The sequence below is a fragment of the Benincasa hispida genome, chromosome 6 (assembly GCF_027475165.1).
Source record: "Benincasa hispida cultivar pf3 chromosome 6, pf3_genome.v1.1, whole genome shotgun sequence".
Classification (NCBI taxonomy): domain Eukaryota; kingdom Viridiplantae; phylum Streptophyta; class Magnoliopsida; order Cucurbitales; family Cucurbitaceae; genus Benincasa; species Benincasa hispida.
The window spans coordinates 12,478,764-12,504,744 of record NC_143483.1 but is presented as its reverse complement, the minus strand read 5'-3'; the positions used below and the strand labels follow the sequence as shown (position 1 = coordinate 12,504,744).

Sequence of the window (25,981 nt, the reverse complement as noted above, 5' to 3'; positions counted from 1 at the left end):
TGAATTTCGGTGATAATGATTTAGTACTTGTACTTTCAATTTTATAACAATTTAGTTCCTAAACTTACATGTAACAATTTAATCCATGTACTTTAAAATTTGTAACGATTTAGTCCCTATTGTAGAAATTAATATTAAGATTTAATGAGATTTCTTGAATAAATAAACGAATAAACTAATTAGAGATTCAATATTTTTATAAAATACAAAGTTTACATCATAAAATAATAATAACTTACATTTAATCTTGATCATTTTTTTTTTACATGAGTGACTAAAGTATTATAAATTTAAAAGTACAAGAACAAATTTGTTACATATTAAAGTTTAGGGACTAAATTGTTACAAAACTGAAAGTACATGAACTAAATAGTTACAAATCAAAATTCAAGAGTTAAATTGTTACTTTCATAAAAATATAGAACCAAAATGTTTTTTAACACAGTATATATATAACAAAGTAAACATGTTTAAATTTAAACCATTTCTTAGTCTTTTTTTAAAACTCCTCATTATTAATTAAAAAAAACTTGATGGGAAACTTCAAATTAGTTCCCCCAAATTTAAAATTATGATACTTTAGTTGGCATTGGCGCCAGCAGAAAGTCGTCATCAAGAGGTTAAATTACGAAAAAACCAACATATTGTTATGATATTACAAAATTACCATGATTTCAAAACATGCAACCGCGTTTCGAATGGTAGAGAAAAAGGAGAAATTTTGGGGATAAGTGTTTTTTTTTTTTTTTTAATTTTTTTTTTGAGTATTTTAAGAATCACTCATCAAATTCCAAATCCAAAAAGGCAATAAAAGCTTAGCATCATAATCCATTCCAATCCACAAAATGCATGGCCCTCACTTTAATTACCTAAAAAGCCCAAGGGCAATTTCGTCATTAAGTTTCTATATAACTACATGACACAACTTAATCCAAACAATCAAATAATATTACACCATCTCTCCATTTTTTTTTTCTCTCTATAATGAAAATGGCTATTAGTCCATCTTCACCAAAGATCCTTCCTTCTGTCCAAATTTTCTCAATCAAATCCTCACACTCTTCCACCTTAATTTTTGTAAAGTTCAAATCTTTCATCCACACTATCATCTTCTCTCAAGTTTGTCGGTTGGTTCGGGCGATTTCCCGAGCCAAGTCGACGGTGGTTCATATTCTTAAGAAAAGTTATCACTATAAGAACAAAAACAAGAACAAGATCTTTTTTGGGTCGTTTAGACTCCATTACAATTGGTGCTCTTCTCATGTGATGCCTATGCCAGATCCCGTGTGGGAATTAGGGCATTTTTACTATGACCACGCTGCCACCACCACCGCGGATGGCTCGCAACTGTCCGGTTATTTGCAGTGGTTGGAGGAGAGAAAATTAGAAAGCGAGACGATGACGACAACGGCTACAATGACGGAGATGAATGAGATCGACAAATTGGCAGAGATGTTCATTGCAAGCTGCCATGAGAAATTCAGGTTGGAGAAACAAGAATCTGCTAGGAGATTTCAAGAGATGATGGCTAGAAGCATGTGAAGGAAAAAATTGAGAGAAAAAAAAAAATTGTTGGAAAGGTTTTTTGGGAAATTGGCAAATTAATAGATGAAGGTGAGTTTGATGGGTAGTGATTGAGGGGGTGTGTGGTAATGTTTTGGGAAATTCTTGTCTAATGTAAATTATTTGGGGTGGAATTAATCATTTCCATCATATCCAAAATTAAGCTAGTTAATTAAATTAGTTTTATTAAGGATATGTTTGTTTGTTTTGTGTTTTTTTTTTTTTTTTTTTTTTTTGTTCTTTTTTCGGGATTTCTCATGTTTTAGTTTACACAAGCTGCATGATCTACCAACTTTGATATGATTATTTCTTACTTTCTCTATTTAAAAATTTATTTTGTTTTTGCTTTTAGAAATTTGATTTATAAATATTCAAAAGTGTTTCCAAAAGCAAAATAAAGAACATATGAACAGATTAAGTGGTCCAAAATGAAACCCCTCCAAATCAATTGAATTGCACAAATTTTGGGTCTTTTTTATATTTAATGTAAATTTTTAGGTAGAATTTGAAATTGGTAATTTTCATTTGTATAGTAAAAATAAAAAGAAAAAGAAAGATACAGGGAATAATTAGACAGAGCAGTATGGATGAATCGCTTTCAAATTTTTATTTCCATATTGGCAAGTAGTGTTTTTTTTTTTTTCCTTTTTTCTTTTCTTTTTCCAGCTTTTTTGGGGTTTATACGGTGTCGTTTAATTGAACATTACAGACAATTCCACATGTCAAAAAGGGAAAGGAATGACCAACTTGTCTTGGAGATCGACAACCGTAGAAACAAAAAAAACAAAGGACAAAGAAATGAAAAGAAAAAAACATGACAAAAAATGGTTTGCTAGTGGCTTTATGTTATATTAAATGGTTTATTTTCGTCCAAGTTGGTCTAGTTGGGTTGGTGATTGATTAATTATGTGCTCAAAACTTATTTGTACTCGATGTAGTTGCAAGTCGTTCGTAGATTTGACCTTTGACTTGCTTTTCCTGATCTAGTCTCACTTACCTACAAAAGAGTTTCTTGAACTAGTTTAGTATCAAGCCTGCAACACTCTGATGCTAAAGTTAATAAAAAAAAGTGTATAGTTTAGATAAGCATATAAGAAGTAAGGTCAGGGTTCTACTTTGATTACTTACTCTTCCCTTTTGGGGTCGTCAAACTAAACTATTTATTAGCCGTTTGTCTAACAATCATCTCTGGTTACGTGTAGCATTGGCGATGTCAAGATTTTATTTGGTACTCAAAGTTGCAGGGTGCCAAATTGACTGCAGCTCGATTATTTTCCAATTGGTATATATTTACTGACTCGATTGGTCGGCCTAAACCCTGAGATACTAACTTTTTTCTTTTGGGATGTTTATTCCCCTATGCCTCCTCTCGATACCATATGGACTTGAGCCTGCCCGTGGGCTTTGGACCTTGCCGGGGAAGTCCTCTCAACAGTATTAAAGTTAAATTAAATTTAATATGTGTTAATTTGAGTCTTTAAACTTTTTTATTAGGATATGCATAACCCATATAGCAACTTCTACGAGCATATAGAGAAAATCCGATACAACCTGTTGCGGATAGTATAAATTTGAATTTCCTCAACAATCAGTAGAAGTTCATTGTTAAACTGGTCTCTTCCTTATAATCTTTTTTAAACCAAAAACCAATAGTTTATTTTTTTTCAACTCAATAAGAGTAAAGACCCACCTCAAAAGTTATCATAATTTCGACTAAATATGACTAGAGTTTCTCTAAATGAGATCTTAGTTCACATCAACAACAATGAGTATTATAAACTAAGTAGGTTATAAAAATGCTAGCATAGCCAACAAGATATGGCAATGGTGTTAGATTCAAATTTGGCAATCATGAAAGGAGTATAAACAACAAGATGTGTGGTGCCACATTTAAGTCTTTGTTGTTAAGTCACATCTTCAAGGCAGTTGGTGACTAGTGCATCACACTACCAGGTTGTTTGATAAAGTTCTATATTGCAAGTCATGTCCAATGAGTGCAACTAAGACTTTTGGAATTTGGACACCACCTTTTTCAGATTGTTGCCCTATACATTAATCATTATACCTCTCATCTTTTAGACATATTTTGAGGTAAAACAAAGATGTTAGATGATATAATATTAAATTTACCTTTATCTCAAATTTTGGGATAAACAATGATTTAACGTAATATTAGAGCAGAACATATGGTATTAGAGTAGGTGATCTAGAAGGTTGTGTATTCAAACTCCGACAATGTTAAATTTACTTTCACATATCAACTCAACTTTTTGAGTCAATCAGTGATTTGACATGATCAAGATAGATTTAAGACTCAACTAACTAATTAAGAGTCCGTTTGGATTGGGTTTTTTAACAATTTAAAAAGCCAATCTAAACATGTATTGACTCAAGACACAAACTCATTTAACCATCGAAAAGTTTCAATGCCTAACCCTTCCTTACTTTTCTTACAAGTATCATACGTGTATTGCCAACTGTAATCGTTTTGATGTGTCGTAATTCATTGAATCATTTCTTCAACTAAAATCACGCTACAAGTGTGAGTAAGGAATTTGAAATCATTGGAAACAATTAAAAAGTTGAATTTGAAATAAACATTAGGATAGATGAATCACATGGGATGATGAGAAAAGTATTAAGATTAGGGTATTATTATTTAGCATATAGCTTCTTATTTATAAAGATAACCGTAAAATTACCTAATCAAAAGCACATCTCTTCTTATTCTCCGTACAGAAATTCCTCTTTGAAAACATTATAAACCACTCTCTCAAATTGCCTGCGTCATTACTTCTCTCTTGGGATCAATGCCAATAATGCAAACGGCTATACGCCATCTTTTCCAGCTTCCAAAAGCTTTTTTTTATCAAAATAATAATAATAAAAAAAATCACGACACGATCTTTTGATCTTTTAATTGATGACATATATTTTAACTAATTAAATTTATTTATATTAAAAAATTGACAAATTTAATATCGAATAAATAAGATAGGAAGATCATGAACATATAAACAAAAGATAATATATTTTTATTGATATGACGCGTGAGGCACTTTTAAGTGAACTCAAAAGGAAAGTAATTAAGCGTGTGTATGAGAGTAATTTTAAAATGGTCAAAAATCACTTTTGTCATTTTTAAAAAACACTCTAAAACAAGTTTATAATCACTTCAAATTTAGAGAAATTTTCAAAAATAGAAAAATAAGAAAAACTATTTACATAAAATAACAAGATTTTAATCTTCTTTGATAGCGGCTAATAGAAGTCTATCGGTATCTATCTGTGTTTTCTTTTTCTATTTCTATAAATAGTTTGATATTTTTTCTATTTGCGAATATTTCCCTAAAATCAATTTAATATTAAAGTTTACACTTTTAATTAAATATAATTTTCATATCATTAAAATCAGTTTCAAGGGGTTAAAAACATATTATATGGTGATTTTGAAAATGATAGTGTTAGATGATATAAAATTAAGATTTCGTTTGGGATTGCTGTAGCTTTTAAAATAATTGTTGGTAGTTGTGCATCTAGAAAAATTAGCTGTGGAAAAAAGTAAAAGAGTGTTTGGAAAATTTTAATTTTAAATTAGAAAAAAAGTAGTTTAGGTGTTTGGTAAATTAATACTAAATTAGTGTAATTTAGCTATATAATTATTTGAAAAAAAAAATATGATTTGAATTGCAACCATTTTTTTTAATTAAAAGAATTATGAAATAATTTTTTTTGAAAAAATAATTGTTATAAGAATTTGAACCAATTAAAATTTGGATTAAATGTGAGAAAATAAATTAATGAAATGAAAATTTTTAGATGGGTAAAGGAATATACCAAATTTCTAGGAAAGCTAAAATTTAATGGGTCGTTTGTTTCGTGAGCATCCTAGATTTTCATGGAGTGAGCATGATGTCGGACATCCTAGGATGTTTAAGTGGAGGGCATATGGAGAATTTTGGATATCCTCATGAAAGATGGGTTTTTCAGATTTTCGAGTTGAATAGTGGGAATATAAGAGATCAATTATTGTAATAACATTTGAATAGACTATGACATTTGAAGTTAGATTACAAGTTTAACATCTAAGCTTTGAAAACTTTGTATGGGAGTCTAAATTTTTTTATTTTTTTGTCTAATAATTCTTTAGACTTTTAATTTAATCAATGTATCAAATAGATCTTTGAACTTACAATTTTGTGTGTATAGGTCATTGATATTGTTTGAATATTTTGAAAAAAATCATAGATATATTATATTTACGAAATCGATAGTTTAAAGTTACATTAGACACAAAATTCAACTTTATGTCCGATAAATTCATCAATTTTAACAAATATTAAAATGTCAAATATCCATTAGACATATTTTTTTCCAAACAATTAGACACAAAATTCAAAGTATGAAACTATTAGGCGCTTTTAAAGTTGTACAATATATCCAATTAATTTGTATTTTTAACTTTTTTTTTTCTTTTTTATACAATATCAAAGTTAAGATGTGCTACAAAATATGGACCACCTACTATTATAACACATTAATTTATATGAAAATATTCATAATGACAATTATAAATAATTTATGAAAGTAAAAAAAAAAAAAGGCAATAATATGAAGAAACCTTTATATGAGAGAGATAGATTGATGAAAACTTTTGGAAAAAATGGATTTCACATAGCTTGAAACAAAAAAAGAAGGACCAGTCAAGCACTATATGTTTTTTTTTTTTTTATATAATTTTTTTTCATTTTAAAGGCAGATTATTTATTAATTTATTAATTTATTTATTTTTGGTATGAGTGTAAAAAGAAGGATGTGGGTTTGGAAAGAATCTTGCTTTTGGAGCAATGTTTGGTTCTTTATTCCATAAGCCTCTTTATTTGCTTTTGTTTTCCCTATGTGAGAGAGAATTATTAGGCTTTTATGAGTTTTTTTTTTTTTTTTTGGTAAATTTAATTTCATGGAGGTATCTAATTCCTTCTTGTAAGTGAATGCCTTTACATGTAAAAAGTGAAAGGCACAAAATTATTTTCTTGGGATTTTGTTCTCTCTCTATATTTCTCATAAGTTTTTCCTTTTTAAAATGTCTCACATCAAACTTAGTAGTTTAATTAGTCATCAACTCTTTAGAACCAATAACAAAAATTGAGTTGAAAGTTCCTTTTTCAAGAAAGAAATTGAGTTGAGAATATAGTAATAGTAAGAATATAATTGCATATTATTTGTCAAGAATGATGATATTTTTAAAATATCATATAAAATATAATTGTAAATATTCTATTATATGAACTCTAAGGACGTTTTGGTCCCCCAATCTCTCATGAGTAGAGTGGGCTATTAATTATATGGAAAATACTTAGGCGCATCTCAGGTTGTACTATCTTAAAGGTTACACCTATTTTTGTGTATCTCACCAAATTGTCTAATGATTATTTACCACATGACAAATTTGCTTTACTTCTTTTTAAAAATATTTTATTTTTTTATTTGTATGTGATTAGAGTTAGATTCATAGAGATTGGTGTATCCTCCTATATTGTTCATTAACTATTATAACTTAATGCTCACTCGATATCAGTTGAGTTATTGTTATGTTAGTAAAAAAAAGGAGTTAATATTGTTGGTAATATTGTTAGTAGTTGTTATATTATTATTATTGCTATTATTATTATTATTAAATCATTATTTAGGATGGACTTTTCTTTTGATTCGGCCGATAATTCAAGCCCATATTGATATCAGCTTGGCCTAATGGTATATGCGGAGGAGAAAAATACAAAGAAATCTTGTTTTAAAACACAAACATATTTTCCTAAGTACAAAACTAACGTACAAATCTTGTTTTAAACTAGACCAAGCACTACAAAAAAAAAAAAAAAAAAAAAAAAAGTCTTTAGAGAAAAAAAATTGTCACTAATACTTCTATTTCATCACATATCACATTTAGCAACGAAAAAATAATCGTCGCATTAGACATCGATGAATCCTAGCCGCTGAAGATCTTTTGAGATGGATTTTGGAAACCGTCGCACATTGCGATACATGTTACATTCGTCATTTATTGTGGCTATGGTAACAATGTCGTAGTCTGTGACACAAGATGTGAAAGTCTTATTATGCGACGAAATGAAAATAAAAGTCATATAAGATATCATGAATAACTTTGCGACACTTTTGTTATTTCGTCAAAATAATTGATGTGGTGATTTTTGTTTTCATCTCAATTTTTTTTATTTATAAATCTTGATTCATTTAAGACTCTTTAAAAAAAAACATTGAATGAAACGAATAAAATTATAGTAAACATTATACACATGATAATATTTGGTATTGTATAAGCAAACCAAGCTTCAAAATTTATAAAAATAAGGTCACTAAACGTATGTCAACAAAAATCATAAAAGTTACCAATACTGTTGGAGGAAGAAAAATATTAGGGATGGGGTTGCGCACGCAATCATGCATTAGACATGGCTTAAGCTATGCATTTACGCCCATGTGTCAGAAGTCATGCGTTGGAATGAAAATGTGTTAATCTAGTGTGCAATGACCATGCATTCCTATCACAAGTTTTCTTACGCTCGCGCCAAGTATAACACGAACGCAAGTTTCTCGGGTAATCCGAGGTCGAACACAGGGACTTGTCACTCAATAATGCTTGTGAAGCAATGCGTTTGAGGCAATGAAAAGAACAATAAAAAGAAGAAGGTTAATGGATTTACACACTACTCCTACTCCTATCTAAACAAATTGAGCAAAAGAAGACTTGCGATGAGAATAGATAGATACACAACAACTATTAACGCATAGTGATGTTTATTATCTTAAATCGCTCGAGTAATCCTAGCTCGTCACACTAACGCATCGCGCACCTCTCGGTGGTCAGCGGCATGACTATATCTCTATAGTGCATGGTTGCGTCGAACATAAGATTGTGCCTATCTCTAGGAACAATGCATACTTTGCTTTAGTGCGTTCCATCTCTTACCTTCTCAGGTAGTTAGACACGGCTATTTAACTTATAGACAAGTAATGCAACAGCCCATAGACAAGCGTTGCTACAGCCTTTCACCAAGCAAAGAGGATTAACTCACTATACTCGCACAACACACACCTCTTGGTAGGTTGCTACATGCGTCCTATGTCTAGGTTACACGATTAAGTATGCAATCGCCTTTGATAAATAAACGATGAAGGTAAATGATGATAAAGATAAAAATGATGAAGAAGATGACATTGAATGAATCAAGAGATGCATTGATTACAAAATGTCTTAATATCTTAAGCTAAAATGTAATACAATACAGAAGGTAGAAGAGAAATGAAGAACTCTGCATCAAGGCTACTGGTGGTGCCATGGATGAATGGTGAAAATGTCTCTCTCGAGCTCCATCTCCGGCGAAAGCTCCGGTCGTCACTCGGTCTAGTTTGTGGAGGTGAAGAATTCTCACTAAAAATCTTGCTCAAGCTCTCATCTGTGATCACAAACCTCTACCTTGAGGTAGAATTTCGGATCCTTTGAAATGAAGGTCGAAGAGGCTATTTATAGGGTTTAAACGCCGACAGCTATCATGATTGCGTTATGTCTCACTGCTGCCTTTGTTGCGGTATGGGCAATGTCACATCGTCTTATCTTGTTGATACTCCCAAGGTATGCGTCCGAGCTTGATTCAGCTGAAGTATCAACGCGTTCTACCCATCTTGCGATTGTTTTTCTATTATGGTTGTCACTCCGTGGCCGTAATTTCCAATTGATCACCGCATGCATTCGTCTATGCGATAGCTCGATTTTCAGTGCATGCATTTTGTCTTTGCGGTCGCCTGGCTTCAGCGCATACGTTTGTATGTGATTGCTTATTTCCAACGCATGCGTTTGATTTCTGCGATAGCTACAAAAATAGATACTTTGGCACGGAGTAACGCATAATATTGGGGTCAGTAAGGATTTAGGTGCTAATCAACGCAAAACTCAATTTTTTCGCAAATTCCAAGTATTATCACCGCATTTTCTACTTATTAGCCCTCATAATTCTAAATAAAAGGCTTATAATAATTGTCATTTCTGCTAATTATCACACCCCCAAACTTAGAATCATGCTTGTCCTCAAGTATGCGTTATACTCAAGAAATTCTTAACTCACCTTCTAGCGTTTCTTTGCAATGACCAACCTCTCAGAGTATAACTTACTCGTACCTCTAACCATGAACGCAATGCTCTCCTCTACTTCGGCTGCTTCTTCAAAGAAATCTTTTCTAAGTTAAATTCGGTTAGTCTTTGCTCAAAATTTTTTTATTCATTCTGCGTAACTTTGCATTCAACTCTTGAGAATGCATTCGTTGAAAACCATTCAAGATTATGCGATTACTTATTCGAATTCGGCGTTGAACCTGGTTACGCTCTTCGTTTTGGCTTATCCCTACGTGTGTCATGCGGGCATCCAACTTCCGTTACACTCCATATTTAACTCAACTCATGTCTTGCTTAATTTGGCTTGCGCCCGACAGAGGAGTTGAGCTAATGCGTTGATCTTGGCAACTTGCCTTCGTTTTGGCTTGCCCCCACGTATGTCATACGGATATCCAACTTCGAACAAGTGCCTTTCACAGCTTAGCTCTTATCAACATGGGTTTCCCCATTGCGTTTATAGTGGAGTTATTATTCTAATCTTTTTTTTTTCATTTTTTTATATATTTTTTTTAAGGAATCAACGCAATGTAGTGAACGCAATTCTCCGAGACCGCTGCCACTCCCAAACTTAGAGGGTGGCAACGTTCTCACCACAATCTAAAAGCAAACTTATAGGAATGCGGTAACAAACATTTGAACAAAGGTTTGCGCGCAATAAAACTTAGACTTTCAAAATTTGAAGAAGCTATTAAAAGTAAGGAAAGACTTGTAATGCTTAGTTAGCAGATGCGATGAATTATTTGTAACATCATAGATGCATCGCAAAGAATCGCAATCAGACAAGGAGAATTTAAAAAAGGATGAGGAATAAAAGATAACAAGAACAGAACTTTAAGTAGAATAACTCATGCGACAATGTGGTTGAATTCATGCGATTGAAGCCATGCGTTGAAGGATGTGGAGGATTCTTCCATTGTAATTGTGCACCGAGGAGAATTATTAATGCACCTACAAGGAGCAAATGCACCACAACCAAGGGAGCAGTCGTATATCCAAAATAACAATAAAAATAAACTAAACTAAGAAAGTAAGGTAAAGATAGAGTAGAAGACGTCCCTGGAGAAATTGGAGTTTTGTCACTGCAAAGAGTCTCTCATGCAGGAGATGATTCTCAACTGCTTGGGTCAAGGAGTTTGCCCTGACCATTGGAGCTTCCAGCAATTGTTAGACATATGATGGTTGACATGCGCCTAAGACTGCTTCCAGCTCATGCGACAGATAGCTTTTCTATCTCGGGGTCAATATTTGACTTCCAACGCATCGCCTATACTTCAAATATTGTTTGCAGCTTGGTCACACAATCTACAATACGCCTAAGATTGAAAGGGTGCCTGGGAAAACATAAAACTTCACAAAATATTAGCTGCCAAGTCCCTAGCAATAGTGCCAAAAATTTGTTGGAGGAAAAAGAATTATTAGGGATGGGGTTGCCCACACAATCATGCGTTAGACATGGCTTAAGCTATGCATTTACGCCCATGCGTCAGAGATCATGCATTGGAATGAAAATGCGTTAATCTAGTGTGCAATGACCATGCATTCCTATCACAAATTTTCTTACGCTCGAGCCAAGTATAACGCGAATACAAGTTTCTCGGGTAATCCGAGGTCGAACATAGGGACTTGTCACTCAATAATGCTTGTGAAGCAATGCGTTTGAGGCGATAAAAAGAAAAATAAAAAGAAGAAGTTTAATGGATTTACACACTACTCCAACTCCTATCTAAACAAATTGAGCAATCGAAGACTATGATGAGAATAGATATATACACAACAACCATTAATGCATAATGATGTTTATTATCTTAAATCGCTCGTGTAATCTCAGCTCGTCACACTAACACATCGCACACCTCTCGTTGGTCAGCCGCATGAATATATCTCTATAGTACATGGTTGCGTCGAACATAAGATTGTACCTATCTCTAGAAACAATGCATACTTTGCGTTAGTGTGTTCCATCTCTTACCTTCTCAGGAAGTTAGACGTGGCTATTTAACTTATAGACAAGCAATGCAACAGCCCATAGATAAGCGTTGCTACAGCCTTTCACCAAGCAAAGAGGATTAACTTACTATACTCGCACAATGCACACCTCTCGGTGGGTTGTTACATGTGTCCTATGTCTAGGAGGAACCTCACCGAAGCCTGCCGAGGCCCGGGTGGTTAGGCTTGGTTGATTTTGACAGAAAAGAAAGTAGGTTTTGCTGTTATGAAAGAACCTCGCTAGGTAGTAGCTCTTTAACTACAACTACCTTTCGACAGGGTTTAGTCCATACCCTTGAGCCAATCCAGCTAGCGCTCTGTCTTTCCAAACGGAATAGCATAAAGAAAAAAAAAAGTCGTCGCGAGCCTGAAGTTGGAAGCTTCAACACAGTCCTTAGTATTAGTAGCTCATTGCTACAACTTCTCTTTGGCTCGCCTCTATCTCTAAAGAGGGTGTTCTTGGCCCAGTGAATATCGCTTATTCTGGTACCCTCTCCCTATCGGTCGAGCTGCTTCCTCCCGGTGAACTGACCGTACCCCAAACCGACACAGGTGAACAAGTAGAGTATACTAGGGCGCTTGAGAGAACCATGTCGAAGGAACTCGGCAAAATGACCCCGTAACTTCGGTTGTAGATGAGAGAGTGGACCACTTGCAATATCCTCCTTCACGGACTGGAGGGAATCGCAACATGGGGAATGTCCGCGTCTCGTCGCAAGGCTGATGATAGAAGCAAATGAGTTGGCTATGATAGATTAGGCATGTTCTCGCTTACGACTTGGGAGAGTCTGGGACATTCCCGAACGAGCAATCGAAAAGATTCTGGAGTATCCTCAGGCGGGTAATAACTCTACCAAAGGCGACCCTATTACTGGAATAGCTTCTGGTACACCTGTTACAATTTTGCACTCAATAGATGTATCTGGTCTGATACGGCTTAGTAAAGCAATACGAGACGATGGAATGCAATGGGATGGATGGATTGAGCTGGTTTCAGCCTAAGAAGAATCATTCCTTTCTTGTAGGAAGATAGAACTTGTAGAGATATGGTTCTTTTCTTTTCAGTGTGAAATTCTTGTTTCAAAGTAGCTAAGGGCTAGGCCAGCAAGTCAGAATCCTACCAAGACCTTCGAGATTCAGAGCGCCAGAGCGTTAAGCGGCAACCAGGCGATAGACCAAGGGAATGGATACGCGTTGGTTACCATGGGCATAATAGTGGTACAATACCACAACTTCTTGCTTCTCGAAAGAGGATAGGTCGGTCCCGCAGCTGCCACCGTTGGAACCAATGAAGCAAATGATTGACCCATCATATCATCCGAAGAAACGGAAAATACCAAAAAGTTTGAATGGTTAAGGTTAAATACAGTGGACTCATCCGCTCCAGGGCTTTACTAATAGTTTCGAAAGTCAAGGGGCTTCCTGGATTCAGTGCCAAAGAATTTCTTGTCGCTACCATAGAGCACGAGTCTAGTTATCTTGATTAAAAGCGGGGATATGAGTTGAAGCAGCAGATCCAACCAATCCTGGATCGAAGTATCTCGAACATTCCCCATCCGGCCGCCAGCTGTAGAGGGGGTTCGATTCCCGTTATACGCGATGTGGTGAAAAAGACGATCCTTATGGATTAACCGGAAGGGTACACTTATTCGAAAAAAGCCTTGTTCTTTGGAAGAAGACTACTTTCCAAGCGAATTACTGAAGAAAGACTACTGGGAGTGGGAATCAAGCTCCAGCCCTGAAAAAACAGATATAGCTTGTCTAGTATTCTAATCTTTATAGATTCATTTCATTACGTCCCTGATTGAGAAACTTGCATGGGACTGGCTATTCACTCACTTTTTTCTGCTAATGTGCAGCGGAACAGCATAAAGAAAAAAAAAAAGAAGTCGTCGTCGGGGAATGGCTGCAATCACAAGCAAGTGATTGAATGAGTGGGGGGCTTCGAAAGCACATGCGGGATAAGCAGGTGTTTCAGGAGCTTCTTTGTAGCATACTACAGATGCTGCAGGATCAACTTTCAATGAAGACAGATTGCCTTGCCGGCGAATCTACAACATATGCCATACTTTTAGACTTGGGACCTTTTAGGTCAATCTCCTCCGAAGCATGCTGCACAGCCACTCATTCGTCCTGACCTTCCTAGCTGCTTGGCCTGTAGTAGGTATCTGGTTCACCGCTTTAGGTATTAGCACTATGGCTTTCAATTGAAATGGTTGAAATTGAAAATGCCTTTCGGATTTCTTCTCGTGGAGGGGCTGGATGGCCAAAGATTGAATGAAATGTTATCATGGGGCAGCGGCGGGTTGGGGGACGGGTACGGCATTGGAAGGCGCTGAGAACGGAATAGTGTTCATGTCCAAAGGTGAATAAAGCCCTAGCTTCTAGAGTTCGCTGCTTTTCCCAGCTATCGCTAATTCAATTGAATTCCATAGGCCGCCTTTGGCAATCCTCCTTCCCTGTGTCTATCTTTTCTTCAAAAGGCGGGGTCTTCTTCTGCCCAGCGTGAAAGTCTGCGAAGTGAGGAGTAGTTCATATTAGTCCACATTTCTGTGAATGCTATTCTGATTTAAGTGGTCCTATTCTGTGTCCCGCCCCAGCCCAACAGGTGTATGCATTCATAAAAGATGAAGTCCTACGTGATAAGCAAGAAGATAAGAGAACCCCCGGGTATGTTTGCCATATATCGGGGTGGAAGATGGAATCGGGGCGGTTGACTGCGGAGCCTGATGCTTTTGATGTTATTTGACGTACAATAATTTCGATATGTCTATTATGGATCTCCACCCCCTGGTTGAGCACAGGTCGAGTCATCAATCTTCAACATTGATGGTATGTGGAGGATCCGGCCTGTCGACAGAAAGCGGAAGGAAGGCTGGGGGGTCCGGAAGGCTTGATCTGATACGCTTTCCTCTTCATCCACTGAGTGAGCCTATGCAAACAGGGTTAAACGCGGTAGATAGCCTGGTTCCTATAGGCTGTGGCGCTCTTGAATCTGATTTTGCAGTTGCCCCATTTCGCTTGCAATTGTAGAGGCCAGAATTCAGACTAGACTCTTCTTTGTTTGAGCTGAACAACCAAAAAGATGTAGGCCTCAAAGGAATAGCACGTTTGTGATCTAGTTCCTACCTTAACACACTCCGTAATTATGACCTGAGGTAGCGAACGAGACTGCAAATACAGAGGTTGCGAGCCGGGCAGACTTGCCGAACTGGAAGGCTGGACCGTACGTTTGGACAAATAAGATTCATGCTATCTTTCTTAATACTAATTACCCACAAGCATCTTATGACAATCTTCTTCCGATAATTGAATCTGGAAGAGAGCTTCTTGCTCTCGGGATGGATGCAAGGAAAATGGATAGCGATCAATAGATACGAAGGGGAACGTCCAGTAGTCTCTGACTTTGTCTTCGAATCGTGGTGAGTTTCCTTTTTCTTTAGGTACCTCTTGGATTCTGAGTTTGTTCCAACAGCTGCCACACGTGAGATCCTGATCGTCTTCCAGTTGTGGGACGAAATCCGGTAGCTCTACCTTTCGGCATTGCAAAAAACTTTTTACAAAGCAGATGAGAAATGCGAGATGAAAAAGGAACTCATCTTTTCGACTGAACTCAATATGGATGTGTACGGGGAAAGGGATACATTCCCCTAAAGAGGTACAGGGGAGTTTCCCATCTTTCTCATGCAGACTCAATGTCTCCCACTGAAACTAGTACCTTATCCTTGACCACCATTAGCACAGCCTCCCCATTTCATCAAGTGGTCGTGTTAGAGACAGAAACACTCATAGATAATTATGAGATGATATCCTTCCGAATGGGATAAGATAGACATTATCGAATAGTACCTTTTGATGAGAGTCGCCGCCTTTATTCATCTATACCAGCTGCCACGCTGCTACCATGATCATAGCAGTCCCCACTGGAATCAAAATCTTTAGTTGGATCGCTACCATGTGAGGGGGTTCGATACAATACAAAACACCCATGTTATTTGCTGTAGGGTCCATCTTTTTGTTCACCATAGGAGGACTCACTGGAATAGTCCCAAAGAGCTGGTCCTAAAATGGGTCAGATGTCGGTTCAGGAATATGAGAGCAATGAGAAATTCCTTCGAGTGCCTTTTGGCCAATCGGGTGTCTTCATTCAAGCGACGATACAGAAGAAGAACGAAACGAAATGAGAGGCCGAGAGGCAGAGAAAAGAGTCGAGTCGATCAGGATCGACTACCGGGAAAAGCAAAACGAAATTCGGAGTCGATTTACCTGGTCAGATCAAATAGATAGGCAAATGTTTTTCAAAGGGATCGAGAGAATGAAGACTATGCCAATGGGGGTAATGACACGGGGCTACCATGGCCATGGAAGTACCGACCTGAGGGACTGACCAGTAATTAACGACTTCAAAGAAGGTCTATTGTTTTAGTATGTTAGCATCTTCTTCACCTGGCATGCTGTCGGGCCGTTCTAGTGGCAAAGGAACCACATAGTGAAGGTGGGTATCACCTGGATTTGATGACTAATACAGATCCTTTGCTTCAAGATTCCGCCTGATTGATGAACCTAGAATTTCGAAATGAGGAAGCGGGACCATCTTCTCCAATCTCAGAGAAGGTTGGTTCGTGGCACCAGATCTCAACGTCGAAGGACAAGGTAGACCGACCATACTTTTGACAGTTGGGGATCTCTTCCTGAGGGTGCCTTTTTTCAGAAAGCCCATTTGTGTCAAGACTGGTGGAGGTCTTGTTGAGCGCATGTTTTTCATATCAATCAAGCGGGTTTCGTTTCATTTTCCGGAAAGCCTGTCATACTATTCCACTTTAGCTAAGCTAATGATGAAACAGGATCTGGATTTGTCTGCAGATGATGATGATGTCCACTCCTGGCTCGATGCACTTAACGAAAGGGAACTCTCACGATGAAGAAAGAATTTCCTTTGTAGCAAAATGTGAACGAGTCTGCTAAACTCAAATAGGAAATTTCGATGCACTAAGAAGAGTTTTTTTGGAAAAAGAGTTGATGAACCTTCCGCCTCGAGTGGCAAGCACCTACCAAGGTGAGTGAGCTAAGATCGTTTTTAGGGCTCGTGAACTATTATTGAAGATTCATGGTAAGTTACTCGACATTTCATTTTTTATTGAATTAACCGCCATTTCGACATATTTCATTTTATTATGAGAATAAATCCTACTACTTCTGGTCCTGAAATTTCCACGCTTGAAAAAAACAACTTGGGACGTATCGCTCAAATCATTGGTCCAGTACTAGATGTAGCTTTTCCCCCGGGCAAAATGCCTAATATTTACAACGCTTTGATAGTGAAAGGTCGAGATACTGCCGGTCAAGAAATTAATGTGACTTTTGATGACTCAAGGTTCATATTAGGGAAAGGAGAGTGAAAGGAAGAGGGGGCTGCCCTCGGCCGAGCTTAAACATAATCTCATCTACCGGTGTGGTGGGAAAGAAAAGATGTTATGTTGCTATCTCAATTGGTCAAGAACCCCTACTTCTGTTCATTTTGTTACTAAAAACGGAGGAGGAAACTCAATACCAAATGCTTGGAAATCCTTGGTAGAGCTTATTTATGATTTCGTGCCGAACTTGGTAAACGAACAAATAGGTGGTCTTTCCAGAAATGTTAAACAAAAGTTTTTCCCTCGCATCTCGGTCACTCTTACTAATAATAAAAAAAAAAAGAAATACGATGGTTTTTCTTTAGGGTTTATTCAGGCTTTGTTAGAAGTGGATGTCATAAAGTTATGGAAGAGTGTTGGCATTGAAAATGAGTGGGTATTCAAAAAAAGACCTAAGAATTTACAGAAAATTTTGTTTTGTTATATAAAATAAGTACCCAAAAAAACAAAGCCACCTTAACGCCCTTGCGCCTGGTCTTTCAAAGCCTTGGGCACAGTTGAATGTAGATATCATGAACGCGAGGTGCAGAATACCAGGCCGAGAAACCCGGGCAACCACCCCCCTATGTGCTGATCGCTAGCGCATCCAGGGCCCGGCGCCCAGCTCCGCTGGAGAGGCCTAGCCTGATCTGAGAAGTGCTAATTCGGTTCATCTCGACTTCATTCAAGAACGCCGCCGCCCCTGGAATCAATAAGAAAACAAGTGCTAAGTTTCAGATCCAAAGATATTCGTGTTACTTCGTCTGCACTGGTTTGTACACGAATGCGTGAGTTATACCGAGTACTCAGTAAATTATAGACCACTTCAAATCTTCGTTTTCGAGAGGGATAATCAACTCCGCAAATATCGATCAGTAAGAAGTTCGTGAGGTGTCGCTGCTGCTTATTCCCTCTCGATTCCCCCCCCCAAAAAAAAGGAGAGAGATGTCCCGTCCCTTCTTTATGCACATCCATATACATAGCTAGACACAAAGGTGTACAATCCGGTCAAAATCTGGGGTTCTTATTGTTCATTCACTGATTGTTCTCTTACTTGCTCTAGTGGCTGGCAAATGCCAACTGAGAGGGGAGAACGAATGGCTCAGGAATCGACTGGTTCCGAGCGGACTCATGGAGCTGCAGCTTGGATTATCGTAGAATAAGAGGATTTGTCTTTCTTAGCTTAGGAAATGACTTCACTTTAAAGACCGCCGCTGGGAGGCGAGGGAGTCACTTGTCTGGTAATGCGGTGTACTCACTCCCGTTACGAGAATGAAATGACACCCCAGCTCGACTCGCCGCCCTAACGAGACTCTTAGTCAAGCCTCAACGTCCTTATTGAAAATTAAAGCACTAACGAGCAAGAAAAGGCCCCTCGACCGAAAGTTCATTTGCCGTTCCACCCCCCAATACTCCTTGGAAGCAGGAAGATTCCCCAACTGAGGAAGAATAGGATCATCCCATCTATGAGAATCTCTGGTCATAAATTTGGAGAGTTTGCTTCGACACGGAAACGAAGACTTTCGGGAACAAATATTGGACCGGCCGGTTGAGTACGGAACGCTAGCTTTCTCTACTTTAACACTTTGTTCACTATTGGCCACTCTTCCACGGACTGATACATGTACCGAATGCTCATACGGGAAAGTTGACTCCTAGGTCTGGAATCTGGGGAGAGAGGTTTCAGCACTTTCGATTCGGTAATAGCCAATAAGACAGTGAAAGACAACCATGAGGTAAAGAGTCTACGATCTACTATCCATTGTGCACGGTAGATAGCTATGAATGGCACTAGTAGGCTCGAGAGCCCTCTGTTCTTCCCCCACCGACCCAGTGACACACCAACCACTTCAAATCGGGAAGTATTCTGGCGGGTCTACCTAGTGCGGCGCCTTAATTTTATCCAAAACCTCAACTATAAACGGGGCTAACTGAAAGAGGTTTTGACCGCCAGGAGTCGGCTGTTAATAGCGAAAGACGAATGGGCCGTCTCGCGAAGATCTTCGATCTGAACCTTCGCATCGACTTTCTCTGCTTCTAACGAACTTGCTGAGATGACAGAATCCGTAAAAATTATTCAACATCCTGGAAGTTTCCTGGATCACCTTACTGTAGTTCCCCATCCAGTAAGTAGGGCACCTTGGATTTGATGACTAATACAGATCCTTTGCTTCAAGATTCCGCCACAGCTTATTCGTGCAAAGATCCAGCATTCCTCCACTTATCATATAGAATAACGATCGACAAGTCTGGCATGGACTCGATCCTTCACCATTGAAATAATATCATCTGTACTCATAGATGAGATTATTGGACTCTTGCTTTTTGTTGGGGTACTTTTAGTGAGCTACAAGACGGATACTTGCTTTTGCTTGCCTTCTTCTCTGACTACGGCTCTGTTTTTCTTCCTTGTTCTTTTGCGTACCGAAAGAATAAGAATATACGAGTGGTTGGATGTTAGAGTGTCTGTACCTTCCAAAATTTGATGGTTCCTTCATCAGATTTGGGTGCATTGAAAGAGCTGCTTCCCTGCAGGTTCGAGAGACCTGTGGAAGAGGAAGAGAAACACGACTCTCCATCGCGACACCCATCAAAGGCGTAGTTCTCCACATTTTTCCGATAGCTGCTAACTCACTGGCACGCTTAACGCCCTTGTGCCTGGTCTTTCAAAGCCTGGAGCTACTGTATTAATCGATTAGCAGCGGGGGATACAATACAGGCTCTTTGTGGATCGATTCGGGAGCAAGTAAAATGAACTACATTCGTCGTGATATTTTAGTGATATTTTATTTATTTCCTTCGTTCCTATCCATTCTGAGTTGCATTTGGACCCCACTACTCGTCGTATTTGGTTTGGTATTGCTACCGCGCATGACTTCGAAATTGGCAGGGAAGGTAAGGTCCCACCCCCTCTTATCAGAACTCCACTCTGAGTCGAGTCGATCAGGCTCGACGACCGGGAAAACCAACCAACCCGTGGCAACTAGACCACATGTTCACTCTAGACGAAAGAGTGGTCTTTCAGGATTGGTCGTTGTGTGTCACCACCTTACTTTAGGGCTTGCTTTCTTGCCTTCGGCCTTCAGATGGGATACTCTAGTTGCTGCTGGCAGATCGCCGTCAATTCGTTATCGACCTGGGAGTCGGAGGTGAGTACCAGCCACTACATCTGTGGATCCCACCAAATCATTAAACCTGGCGGCAGCTCGGTCTCGTTCGCTACCTCAGGTCATAATTACCCAATTGGCCCAGTTGGAGTGGAGCTGAATTAGGTTTTTTCGGTGTTCTCGTTGAAACCGAGTCTCGTTTGGTTTCGAGAGCCTCCCCCTCCCCGTCCCTTACTCGTCTGAAATCGCTCACTAGAGCAACAAACAAATTCCTTCCTCCAGGAAAACAGGGACAAAAAAGAAGGAAGCAACTGGTCCCTCCCGTGTGGCGACATGGGGGCGAAAAAAGGGCACAATAGGCTTGTTGATGAGAGATGGGACAACCTTTTCCGTTGTCACAAGGAGAGGTTCACCATGATGGGGGTACTTCTTTTTTTTCCCTTCCGGAAAGCCCTCAATTGAAATCGCGCTTACGGCTCTTTACCCCAACCCAACTAGCTCTGGCTCCAGTTCTTCCAACCTAGGATAGGCAAGCTTTCACAGAAAGACCTTGTTTTGGTTCTGGTACAGATTGATGATCGCTACGCACCTTATTTCATGAATGGGCAATCCGAGAGGCCTCGAAAGTGGGAACATGAGTCTTTTATTATGTTGTATTCCACCGTCTGCATCATGATCCACCCTAAAGAAAATGACAGATAACTCAAAGAAAAGCCCTGAAGAAGCACTCTGCGGGGAAGGTCCAGGGGAACGAGGAAGGAGGCGCATGTTGGCATTTCAGCTTTTCTTCTCCTTTCGGAAAGGCATATTGATCCTAGTTAATTATTTTGACAATGGACGAGACTTTGACTCCTTACAACTTGCACCAGGTTGGTCTAGTAATTAGGGGGCGGCCGGAGATTGATTGAAAAGGGAGCCCAGCCGCGACGGGACGAGTAGGACCTCTTCCCTTGAACCTAATTCAACTGTTGGGACAAAAACCATCCCGCTTTTTATAGGCCCAAAAATTCTTTCACAAAATAATCCATCTGGTTTTGTAATGAAAAGTATAGGGTTTATATCAAAACTTTGTTTTGAATATTGGAAAGCAAAATATACAGGCATGGACAGCCTTATTTAGCTGATCCGCCATGCTTCGGGTATTAGCCACAGCTCGTGTTCATTCAGTCATTTTACCCCTTCTTCATTCTTGGACCTCGTTTCTGAATATTTCGTGAATAATAGAGTTAGGTTAAGAAATGCTCTTTGCTGTGGGGAGAACTTGAGAATCACTTTCTTTTTTTTTTGCTAGTGCTTTAGCCCTTTGTTTCGCCAACAAAGAAGTCATCTTTGACGATTTCCCATTCTTTCTTTGCCGAGCCGCCTCTCTTCGCCAGTACTTCGACCGCTAAGCCTCGCTTATGCACCGAGAAAGATCGTCGAACATGCTACATCTGTTTAGTGAAGGAGCCGAACCACCAAACTTCTTAGCAGCTGCTTGCTTTCTCTTGATATAACCAGATCAAGATGGCCCGGAAATTCGAAGATTAGTGATCCCACTGATTTTGATGTGAGAGCTCCTCGGCTTCCGTTTCCGCTCCTGGCGTATTGGTTGATGATAGGGTTCCTGTTCCCCCACCGACTCAGTGACACACCAACCACTCGAATCGAATGGTTAAAAAGCCGACTCTGTATACTGACCCTTCCGAAGCAACAAGATGCCAAAAAGAAGCTTATACCTATTTTAGGTACTTCATCAACCATCACTCAGTGAGCTATTTATTGCCGCCCTCCGTAGTTTTTGGTATTGAAGCCTTCCATTTCTGCTTCGGCTGCCTTTCTTCAATCTGATTCACAACCTGCTGGTTCTTTTTATGAGGCACAAACGGGAGATCTCGGTCGAGCTGCTTCGCCCCTCTTTCCTTTCCTAGAAAGATTCTCGAAGACTTTCTAATATTATCAAAATCAAGCCCCAGCCAACTTGACTTATTTAAAACCCCCAATCGACCTTCCAATGTCGTACCCGCCCCCCAACTTAGTAGTCTTTCTTCAGTAATTCGCTTGGAAAGTAGTCTTTCGTAAGCAGGAGGATGATCTTAGAAAGCACCTAAGTGTTGGCCTGAGTTGAGGCTATTGGATCTTGATCTCTCAACTGACTTAGCTTGGGCATAGTTGGTCGAAAGGTTTGAGTTTATTCGTGGGTTGTCCCTTTCCTAGGGCCAACCTAGAAAGAAAGAAAGAGGGTCTTTCGCTTTATTTGCAGGATTTCACTATTGGGTGGGTAAAATATTTGGTCGGACATACCCTGAAACTTTAGGTCTTTCTATTCATGGGAGCTGTAAAGGGAGAACGACCAGCTCTACAACTTTTAGTGCCATATCTTCCAAAACCAAGTTGTGAGTAAGGGTTAGGCTTTACCCAATAGTTGTTGAACTCGAGGTTCTTTATCCATCATGCTAGCGAAAAAACAACGACCGGGATGCTTGCACCTTCTATGGACAACCTGGTATTGGCCATAATTTACAAGAACATTATGTCTTCTCTTATGAAATTCAGAGTTTGTTTGATCGAGGGCACGACGTTCTAAACCCAACTCACGTACCACTTGAATCGGCGAACAACCGAACCCGGCTAGCTAATAGGGCGAGCAGCGTAATAGAGTACCCAGGACGGACGACGTGAGTGATGCAAGTCTCCCATTGGTTCGAAGAAAACCAGAAATGAGGTCAAAGACAGAGACATACTTAGTTTTTTTCTAGTCCTAAAGGTCCCCAGACTCATCTCGCCGGCGAAATTCGATTCTCTGTCCTACCTCAACTTGCTTAATATAACAAAAAGGAATCCAGTGCGTGACTTCCATTTAGATTCGTAGGGGTGAGTTCACTCGGGTCTGGCACTTTCGGGTGGCTGTTCTTTGATCAGCTGCTATGGGAAGTGGTATCCGCACGGGGGCTCGAGATATCTAAAGGAGGTACGGACCTCTACCATCCATCCCATTGCATTCCATCGTCTCGTTCTCCGATCTTCTAGTTCCCACCATATTGTCATTTATATGCCTTGAGCAGCTTGGTTTCGAGTGACAGCATGGGGCCCCGCTAAAAAGACTTTCTTACTTAGCTTAGTTCTCCTAGTTCTTCCTATTTGACCCGAAACCGATCGATCTAGCCATGAGCAGGTAGGAAGAGTCTTGACGTAAGGAATAGAAGGAAGGTTCAGTTTGCTGTCTTGAATCTACTTTTCCGTCATTTTTTCTTCTGCAGTACCTCGACGTGACATGAGCGTGAAAGGCCGCAGATTGCGAGTTCATGCCATCTATAGAAGTAGGAGGTCAGTTCGTGCCACTAGAGTCGAGAAAGAGGGGCGGAATCGAATGATTACGATCTCGACAAAGAGACAAAGCTGGTCCTACGGACCGTGAACGGATTCGCCTCTGGCTGTACAGAGGTTGCGAGCCGGGCAGACTTGTCGAACTGGAAGACGCACCCGAATCATTGGTTTAACTGAATAACGATACGCAATTTCGAAATCAGGGAAAAATTCATCTTGATAGGAACAATGTGCTTGGATCAACCTCAACCTCAACCTGGCTGCTTACCAAAGGGGGACAACCCGGCGCAAAGGCATTGCACGAAACCAAACCGCTCCCCCGCCCATTTGGAGCGATATTAGAAGAGGGAAGCTTGATCGATCTATTCGGAGAGAGAGTGATCTACCTAGCCCACTAATCTAATCATAGGTGAAATCCAATCCCTTGGCCTCTCGGAAGCTCGATCTCGGTCGAGCTGCGTCGAGTGCGCGATCATGACAGGACTCGAGAAAGAAGCCCCGGCTAACTCCGTGCCAGCAGCCGATCGAAGGAGACATTCTATTATGAAACTCGATTCTCAGGGTTAGAGTATTCCCTATTATCAGCCCCTCAACTCTTTTGATCCTCTCAATATCAATCCTAAACCTGTTTTGCAAGTCGGACGGGAAGTGGTGTTTCCAGTGGCGGACGGGAGAAGGGCGAAGCAGCTCGACCGATAGGGGCAGGGGCGCGTTAGCGCCCTTCCTTCAGCTGCCCCGAGAGCGAGATGGAAATTCTTTTTCTTCTATTTATATAGAGTACTGAAAAGAAGGGTCAAGACGTCGAGTAAAGTCTCCGTCATCTCCAAAAGCGAGGTGCTCAAAAAACAGACCGAAGGCGTTCGAGTTATTGGCTCGTCCAATCCGGTACAAAACCAGATGGATTATTTTGTGAAAGAATTTTTGGGCCTATAAAAAGCGGGATCCCAATCAAAGACAAGTTCTACCAAGGCCAGGATCTACACGATTAAGTATCCAATCACCTTGATAAATAAACGATGAAGGTAAATGATGATAAAGATAAAGATGATGAAGAAGGTGGCATTGAAGGAATCAAGAGATGCATTGATTACAAAATATCTTAATATCTTAAGCTAAAATATAATACAATACAGAAGGTAGAAGAGAAATGAAGAACTCTGCATCAAGGTTGCCGGTGGTGCCATGGATGAATGGTGGAGATGTCTCTCTCGAGCTCTATCTCCGGCGAAAGCTCCGGTCGTCACTCGGTCTGGTTTGTGGAGGTGAAGAATTCTCACTAAAAATCTTGCTCAAGCTCTCATCTGTGATTGCAAACCTCTACCTTGAGGCAGAAGTTCGGATCCTTTGAAATGAAGGTCGAAGGGGCTATTTATAGGGTTTAAACATCGACAGCTATCATGATTGTGTTATGTCTCACTGCTTCCTTTGTCGCGGTATGGGCAATGTCACATCGTCTTATCTTGTTGATACTCCCAAGGTATGCGTCCGAGCTTGATTCAGCTGAAGTATCAACGCGTTCTACCCATCTTGTGATTGTTCTTCTATTATGGTTGTCACTCCGTGGCCGCAATTTTCAATTGATCACCGCATTTCCTTGATCACCATGACTTTCATGCGATGGACGCATTCGATCACTGCATATATTCGTCTATGTGATAGCTCGGTTTTTAACGCATGCGTTTGTCTTTGCAGTCGCCTGGCTTCAGCGCATGTGTTTGTCTGCGATTGCTTATTTCCAACGCATGCATTTGATTCCTGCGATAGCTAAAAAAATAGACACTGTGGCATGGAGTAATGCATAATATTGGGGTCAGTGAGGATTTAGGTGCTAATCAACGCAAAACTCAATTTTTTCGCAAATTCCAAGTATTATCACCGCATTTTCTACTTATTAGCCCACATAATTCTAAATAAAAGGCTTATTATAGCTGGCATTTCTGCCAGTTATCAAATATAAAACCAAAATACATGTATTAGGACTTTGAATGAAGTTTCAAAACAAAATATCTTTGATGCTAAGATGTGTACACAAAATATTTCACCAAAATATATATCTATCCATCCCAAGAAGCATGTGAAAACAACATTGATTCATTTGTTGTGTAGCTGCTAATAAAGAGTGATTTAATCCTATACATATGAATATAACATTAATATTTGAAGTAGATACTCAAATTATAAGTCACAACTATCATAGTGAAATTTAAACTTAAACTTAAGCATAATTAAAATTGACATAATAAATAATTAATCTTCTCTCTCAATATAAAAAATATAAGTCACATAATCTTATAAATACTCAAATTATATCCATAATTCTACCTTCATCCCCTTATTTTCGTAAATATTATTATGCAATGAATCAGATGAGACATCTTGATTACACACCAGAAATGCTTTATATCTTTTAGTACTCTATCCAGACAAATTGCAATATG

The 25,981-nt window shown here is 39.0% G+C and overlaps 1 protein-coding gene across 1 annotated transcript; it reads left to right on the top strand.

Annotated features, from left to right (window-relative positions):
• The first annotated feature begins 932 nt into the window (after positions 1–932).
• LOC120080048 (uncharacterized) lies at positions 933–1,758 on the top strand. Its single transcript, XM_039034590.2, has one exon. It carries the CDS (start codon positions 985–987, stop codon positions 1,540–1,542), a length of 558 nt encoding a protein of 185 aa, XP_038890518.1. The 5' UTR covers positions 933–984; the 3' UTR covers positions 1,543–1,758.
• Positions 1,759–25,981: the final 24,223 nt, after the last annotated feature.

What these genes read in the sequence shown, in the direction of transcription:
- LOC120080048 (XM_039034590.2), top strand. Translation starts at nt 985, where the DNA reads ATGAAAATGGCTATTAGTCCATCTTCACCAAAGATCCTTCCTTCTGTC.